A 7792-nucleotide genomic window follows, 5' to 3' on the forward strand; every position below is an offset into this window, starting at 1 on the left:
TTGCTTTTTATGTGACCCTTCTGCCCACAGCGATAGCATGTAACATTTTTGAAATTACCGTTTTTCTTTTCTCTGTCGCTACCCTGCGTCGCCTTCGCTGCAAACGCTTGCTGTATGTTAATTTCGTTTGATGCATGCTCATTCACGTTACCACGACGCTCGCCTTCTTCTAGAACTTTCAATTTTAACACGTCAACCGCTGGAAGATTGTCCCTAGTCTCCATCGCTATCACGAAATTCTCGTATTCTTTTGGAAGACTAGACAATAATATAATGGCAACTAACTCTTGATTTAGCTCTAAGCCCACCTCAGCTAATTTGTCCATTATTGTCGTAAACACATTTAAGTACGTCGCAACGTTTTCGCCCTCTGTCATTCTTAGGCTCAACAACTTTTTGTAAAGCGAAACTTTTCTTACCGGACCACTTGGTTGATAAACTTCCTTCAGTTTTTTCCACGCTTCCGTCGATGTTTTGCAATGCCGCAAGTAATTCAGTTGCGTTGGCCTTACACTTAAGTTAATCACGGCCAAAGCCTTCTCATCGCGAGCAATCCACTGCGCCACTTCGCCTTCATCTGCTATATCCTCTCTCTTGCATTCCCCAGACGTATATTTCCATAATTCCGAATGCACCAACACGCTACGCATCTGAACGCTCCAAGAATCATAATTCTTTTCGTCCAGCTTCTCGATTTGGTACATGGAACTCATGCCGAAATAAATCTTCAACTTCACTTTAAATTGAACACGCGTAATCTGGGCCCATAACCTGATAAATTAAATTGAGTTTTCCGCAGACGAATAAAAAACACGATGTGTGATACTCAAACGTTTAATTTCGAATAATAAAAATAGTGATTACATATTTACCAGAGATGTCATTAACTGACATACGCATTGTTACATTTGTAGGGTTGATATTCAAAGTATCATATTTCAACACATACCTCTATATCATTGGCCGATTCCTATTCAATATGTGACTTCAAATAAACTTTATAAATTCAATCTAAAATATTTTTACTTGCAGTCTCCATTTTAATCAGCATTTTTTTTAATTGAGTACTTTGCCTCAATTCGCACATTTTAATTCGTGTTTATTTTTACTTTGCGATCAACTATTTTTCTCATTTGCATATTCTTACAAGTAAAAACTTGCAACTTCCCCTCAAAATGTAGTATCGTATTGCTCTCTCACTTTCCCCTACTCTGCAAGTTTTTTGGACACACGAACATCCAAATTTCATAATTTATAATAATTGTTACAACTCTTTATTACTAGTAGCCAATTTTTTTCATGTTTATTTTATTTTATTTATTTGTTTATATAAATAGTACACAGTAAGACTAAGGTCTTTTAATAGTACTTCAACAATATTATAAAAAACTGGAATGTTTTTAACATAAAAGTTTCTTAATCTAAATTTTACACTAGTTCATTTACAAATCAATCCAATATATTTAACTTAACTATTGCGCAATTAATTTAGCTTTTCTTCATATTCTTAAAAATAATTAAACAAATCAAAACTCCAAAATATTCCACCAAACCAATTTCTATGAAGAAAAACCTTTCAAAGCAGTATTGACAGGTAATTGTCAATTTTGGAGGTTGTTGTTGTTGTAGCAGCATAAACATTCCCCATACATATACGGTGCTGAAGTGACAGTCCTTGGCCGAATATAAATCCGGGTCGTTCCGGTAAAGTAGAACCAACTTTCGTGGGAACGACAATTTTCTCTTGCTCTGAGTTGGATGATTTACGTCTACGCCAAGATGTAACTTCTCATTAGCTCGTATGCAGTTTATACATTTCTGAATACTAGCTTTATTACAATCCTATGATCTATGTTGTTCGAGGCACTTATAACATACTTCTTTATTTTTGCAATCGACAGCTCTATGGTTATACCGCTGACATTTAAAGCATCTCAAGATTTCTACGCCATCAAATACCTTACAGCGCTACCATCCAATATTAACTTTTTCGCAGTTTAAAACATACGGGATCAATTTCCAAAATAGCGTTGTAAAGAAGTCTACTCTCCTTTCTAACTTCATATATTTTTACTAATTTGATTCCACTATTTTCTAGAACTTTGTTTTGCTTTTTTAGATTCTCTACTAATGACTTTTCATCATGCTTATACCCCATTAGTGATACCATAAATCTTGGTCTTATTGACTTCGGTATTTGAATATCGTAGCTTTCACCAATGTTTTCTTCAATCGTTTTTTTAACTTTTTCCCTTTCGTTTGAATTTTCAGCTCCAATCACTATAACTCCGTTTCTTCTGGATTCAATATTTGAGATTTTTAAGTTTCCTGGATCAACTTTTGCAGTCAAGTCTAATTTTGTTTTTTGACGTGATAACGTCTTATATTTCGATTTAACAGGCTGCACGCACGAAAAAATGTGTCGTTACCTTGCTCATTAGTGTTACCTTGCTCATTAGTGTTACCTTGCTCATATGTAGTTACCTTGCTCATTGCCGTTACCTTGCTCATTACCGTTACCTTGCTCATTGCCGTTACCTTGAATGAACTGCAAGCGAAAGCGCCGAGCAAACGACAAAGCAAACAAACGGCAACGTTCGACATCTTGCTCTCTCCTACTTAAGTGAGCGTATATGTGTATTTATATGCACATATGTACATATATAAATTCACGTATTTGTATTTGCATATGCCTTCTTATTGATTATTATTAATTTGATTTACTTGAAGAATTTAAAATAAAACCAAGTTTGTTAATAATACCTGTTGTTTTAATGTTATTATTATTTTTTGACGTGATAACGTCTTATAATTCTATGTAGCCGGCTGCACGCACCAAAAAATGCGTCGTTATCTTGCTCATGCGTCGTTACCTTGCTTGAACAGCATGTTATGTTATGTTATGTTATGTTATGTTATGTTATGTTATGTTATGTTATGTTATGTTATGTTATGTTATGTTATGTTATGTTATGTTATGTTATGTTATGTTATGTTATGTTATGTTATGTTATGTTATGTTATGTTATGTTATGTTATGTTATGTTATGTTATGTTAAAGTATATTATGTAATATATTATGTTAATGTTAACTCATTCTCTATATCCATACAAAATATCTATCAAACAAATAAAATTAAAATTTTCTTTTGAAAAATGCAACCATTCAATCAGTATTTTCTTATGACGTTATCACGTTAAACTATCGTCAGTAAACCGACTTTACAGACAACCTCTTTTTTTTTACTTTTTTGCTTCGATTTCGATTTAATCACTAATGGTGCATCTTTCTTTAAGTCTGTCATCACTGTTTTGAGAGCAATGTTGTTTTTTAACACTGCTGCATACGGTACTTGGCCGTTATCATTTGCTATGTTTGCCTTTTTCGATTCTTTGATTTCGTTGTATATCTTCGAATTTTCCTCTCTGGTTTTCTGCAGTTCCTTGCATATTTTGCCACTTTGTTCATTGAAGCTTGCAGTTATTTCGCGAATTTTATGCATTTCACGCACACATCGCTCGCACACTTCTTGCGCTTTTTGCATTCCACTTATTCTTTCACTGAACTTTTTCTCGATAACCTCCAGTAAGCTTTTGATTTCTTTTTCATGAGTTTTAAGTGCACTTTCGAATTCAAACTTGTAATCAACCTTAATTGCAAGGTCAACGTTGCTAATATAAACCACACATTCATCACACATGTAGCGAAGTTTGGCAAATTCATCTAATTTTCCTAATGTATATTGGTCTATTCCCGAGCATTTCGTTGATACGTTTTGCCACATACACCCGCACACCTTATTCCCGTCTCTCCATGGATTTGCAGTTTGCACCTTTTGCAATCCATGGATTGCGTATATTGTTGTGATACAGTTAATATTTAAAACTTTTTATTTTAACTCTTTCTTATGGAAAATGTGTTTTACGGGGGAGAGAAAAAGACAGAAAACTTCAAAGATCCACTTCACCACTGATATAGAGTCACTGTCTCAATACGAACATCAATTGTGTCCAGATTTGAATTAAAAAAAAAAATTTTGGCAGAGCGGTCCAAAACACGTCCGTTACGCTTGACAACACAGCATATTTTTGGGGAACGTACTTTTAGCATTCTTAGGAGCTAAATCCCGTTTCTATTCGCCAACCATTTAGTGACTTGAGAAATAAACCAAGAAGTATAGCTTCTTCTGCATTAGGCTGCTCACACTTACCAACGTAAACGTACGCCCGTATTGCTGGACACCGTGAACGACGTAAACGCAATCCCCTGTCGGCTGCTTCGATCAAACTAATGAGAACCCCATGTAAATGAAAAATTCCTTCCTTCCGTATCGTAGATTTTATTTCACGATTTTTGAAAAATCCCGTAGAACCCTGTCGGCTGATTGCTCTCTCACCACACAGTGTTGCCAAGCAGTACATTTCGAAACCATTTACAAAATAAACCTAGAAAAATTATGATTTTTATTAAAATAACTTAAAAACACTGTTGAATAATTTTAATTATAGATAAATGAACTATTTGCATTTGTTGGTTTTTGGCTTTGCTTTTGTTGAGTCCAGTTTAGTATTAGTTCAAAATACTTTAATGTTTTTCAACTGATGTTATTCGATATAATTTTCTGTGAACATAAGTAGGTTTTGTTTGAAATAATTGTGTATATATAGGGAATAGTTTGTAATAAAATTGTGTGAGAAAAAATTGTAATTTCAAAGCTGAATCAGCAGAATTTTGTTTTGCTCTGGAAAATAGGACTTTTGGCCGCATTTCCGCAATATCATTAAGGATTCTCCACGCAACATTCCCGCATCATTTTTGTCATAAGACTTTTGCCGCAACATTCCCGCAATATATTAAGGATTCTCCACGCAACATTCCCGCAACATTTTGGTCCGTCGAGCCGGACCTTTTCATCGCTTCAATCAACTTGGTCCTATCGCAACATTTTTTGTTTCTCCCCGCATCAGGTTTTTAAACAATGAAAAATTGTAACTGATAACGCGGATATGTGAAAAAGTGTGTAAGCAATAATATCAATGGCAACATTGTGTAGATACAACCCAACACATACACACACAAACCGATGTATTGTGTAAATATGGAATTAAAAGAACGCAATTGTTCTCAAGGGATGAGTTTTTGTGCTCGTTAGGGGCTGCGGTAAGGACTGCGTACGTTGTTCACTGTTTTCAGCATATCACCTGACACGATGAAACTAATGAGAGCTTCATGTAAATGAATTCTCACCACTGTTCCGTTCCGTAATATCGTAGATCGTTGTTTCATCGTGTCAGACGATATGGGTGTACGGGCGTACGTTTACATTGGTGAGTGTGACCATCATTATTTCGAAACAGCCATCAGCGAACATGCTAAAGAACGTACGAAATCTGTTATAATTAATGTTTACTTTACAACACTAGTGTCTTCAGTGAAAATATGTATATTTTTTGAAATTTGTGAACGAAAATCAAAACAAAATGAGTAATCGCAAAGAATACTTTGTAGGTGAATTTTTTTAACTATAAATAATAATAAATAAAATGTGATTGTGTATATTTATTGTCTAGATTGCGGCAATACCAATGATGGAGCAGTGCAAATTGGATCGGCCTAAAAAATCGGGAACTGTTCAAAAAATATATGATGCCATATTTGCAAGTTCGAGCTCTTCCTCTGAAGACTCTGACGCCGAAAATGCCGAAAATCAAAAACGTACCTCATCGCCTAACTTTGAAGCTACTCTCGATGCATTGAGCGACATGGACTTCAAATTGAAAATGGGGCTGAAACGTGAAACAGTGGAATATCTTATAAGTAAAAACTTAAAACTATATAAAGAAAGTGCAACTATCAGAAAATGAATAAAAACTTTTGCTGCTTTCAGCACAGTACTCGTTATCAAAATTTGTGCCTGATGCGTTTGGCGGCGGAAGATCACGGGTGGCACCCAAGAAAGCAGTTTACATGTATATTTGGTTCATACGAGATGACAGCGTGACATTTTGGCAGCTGGCGGAGATGTTTGTGATATCCACATCGTCTGTGTGGACAACAGTGAAACGAGTTACTGACTTCGTGCTATCGATTAGCAATGAATATATTAGGTGGCCAGAAGGCGCTTACTTGCACAGTAATACTGAGAAGTTTCGTCTGAAAAAACGCATTCCTGACGTGATTGGAGCTGTAGATTGTATGCACATCGTTATTAAATGCCCGAAAAACCAAAAGGAAATGTACATTAATCGGGAAAAAGCGTACAGCATAGTGCTGCAAGCTGTAGTTGATGCTGATAAAAAGTTCGTTGATATAACTTGTGGTGAGCCTGGGTCACTTGATGATTACACAGTTTTGAAAAGATCGAAACTCTATCATGATGCCGAAAGATATTATGAAGAAATGTTCTTAAATAACTACTTTCTTATCGGAGACGCGGCATATCCGTCGACGCAATGGTTGGTGCCACCATTTAAAGAGTCGGAAAATTTAACTGAAAGTCAACGGAAATTCAACGAAATACATAATTCGACACGAATGGTGGTGGAAGATGCGTTTGGCCTCTTGAAAATACGTTTCCCAAGGCTGGCGAACTTTACAGAAGCCAAGGATTTGATGATGATTACTAATATCGTGGTCAGTGCATGTATTTTACATAATATTTGCATTAACTTTGGCGATTCGTGCGACGTAAAGGTAGAAAATGAAGCGAACGAAGTGGACCCCTTTGTACTTGATGACGATGAAATTGAGGATGCAAATCTGGATGTAGCTCTTGATAGAAGACAAACCCTTTTCAATTATTTAAGACAACAAAATATTATTTAAAATAAGTGTATTATGTATTTGTAAGTCCTGCTGGGAACTAGTTTTATATTATATTATTGAATAACTTTTTGCCTCGTAAAAATGATGTATTTTAAATTTAAAAAAAGTCACAAAAAATATAACTAGAAATCGCAAACACAAAAAGTAGTTGTAATACAAAAACAAATTTTTTTTTATTTATTTGCCAGTTTTTCCAAATACTCTACGTGATTTTGTTTGATATTATTGGGCTCAAAGGACGAAATGTCACCAAAATTGCGTTTGTTCGCTTGGAGCAACATTTTGTACGCCTGGAGAAAAGTGTGCACCTTGAGGACTCCAAGCTCAAGCGTGTCTTCCATATCAAACCCACGGCAGTCAGTTGTACCGGAACGCCCTTGATTTATATCCGGCCAAGGCATGTCACTCCAACAACATGGCCCGTACTTGTTCGCGTGGTTTGAAGCCATAAGAATCGTTCGAGAGAGAAATCGCAGAAATAAACCCCCTCAGAAAGCAGAAAATCATGTCCAGCGAAATGAGTTTATCGACCAGGTCCATGTCGAGACTAATTAGAGATGATCTCCACAAGAAAGCCTTTCGTCGCTCAACTGGTCATCTTTTGACAACCCGCTTGAACAAAATTATACTCGTTTTTTCTAATAGCGGTCGCCCCTCGGCAAGCAATGGTAAACCTCCGATTGTATTTCGGTCATGAAAAAGCTCCTCATAAAAAAAAATCTGCCGTTCGGAGTCGGCTTGAAACTGTAGGTCCCTCCATTTGTGGAACAACATCAAGACGCACGCCACAAATATGAGGAGGAGTTCGGCCAAATACCCAAAAGCATGTATGCACCAATTAAAGGGTACGCCATATAACTTTACGGAATTAAAAATGCTATAAAAAAGAAACTACTCAATATTTTTCCAAACTGTTTATTTTATTTTGAAGTACAATCCTTCTGGTTAATGATGGAACACAACTTC

The 7792-nt window shown here is 35.8% G+C and overlaps 1 protein-coding gene across 1 annotated transcript; it reads left to right on the forward strand.

Annotated features, from left to right (window-relative positions):
* Positions 1-5416: 5416 nt before the first annotated feature.
* Positions 5417-6937, forward strand: LOC129253300 (putative nuclease HARBI1). The gene is made up of 3 exons (XM_054891604.1): positions 5417-5505; positions 5572-5818; positions 5889-6937. Exons 1-3 carry the CDS (start codon positions 5482-5484, stop codon positions 6824-6826), a joined length of 1209 nt encoding a protein of 402 aa, XP_054747579.1. The 5' UTR covers positions 5417-5481; the 3' UTR covers positions 6827-6937.
* The last annotated feature ends 855 nt before the right edge of the window (positions 6938-7792 follow it).

Source organism: Anastrepha obliqua, chromosome 1, assembly GCF_027943255.1.
Source record: "Anastrepha obliqua isolate idAnaObli1 chromosome 1, idAnaObli1_1.0, whole genome shotgun sequence".
NCBI lineage: Eukaryota > Metazoa > Arthropoda > Insecta > Diptera > Tephritidae > Anastrepha > Anastrepha obliqua.

What these genes read in the sequence shown, in the direction of transcription:
- LOC129253300 (XM_054891604.1), top strand. Translation starts at nt 5,482, where the DNA reads ATGAGTAATCGCAAAGAATACTTT. An exon ending in GTAATCGCAAAGAATACTTT is followed by an intron (nt 5,506 to 5,571) that starts GTAGGTGAATTT and finishes TTTATTGTCTAG; the next exon opens with ATTGCGGCAATACCAATGAT. An exon ending in AACAGTGGAATATCTTATAA is followed by an intron (nt 5,819 to 5,888) that starts GTAAAAACTTAA and finishes TGCTGCTTTCAG; the next exon opens with CACAGTACTCGTTATCAAAA.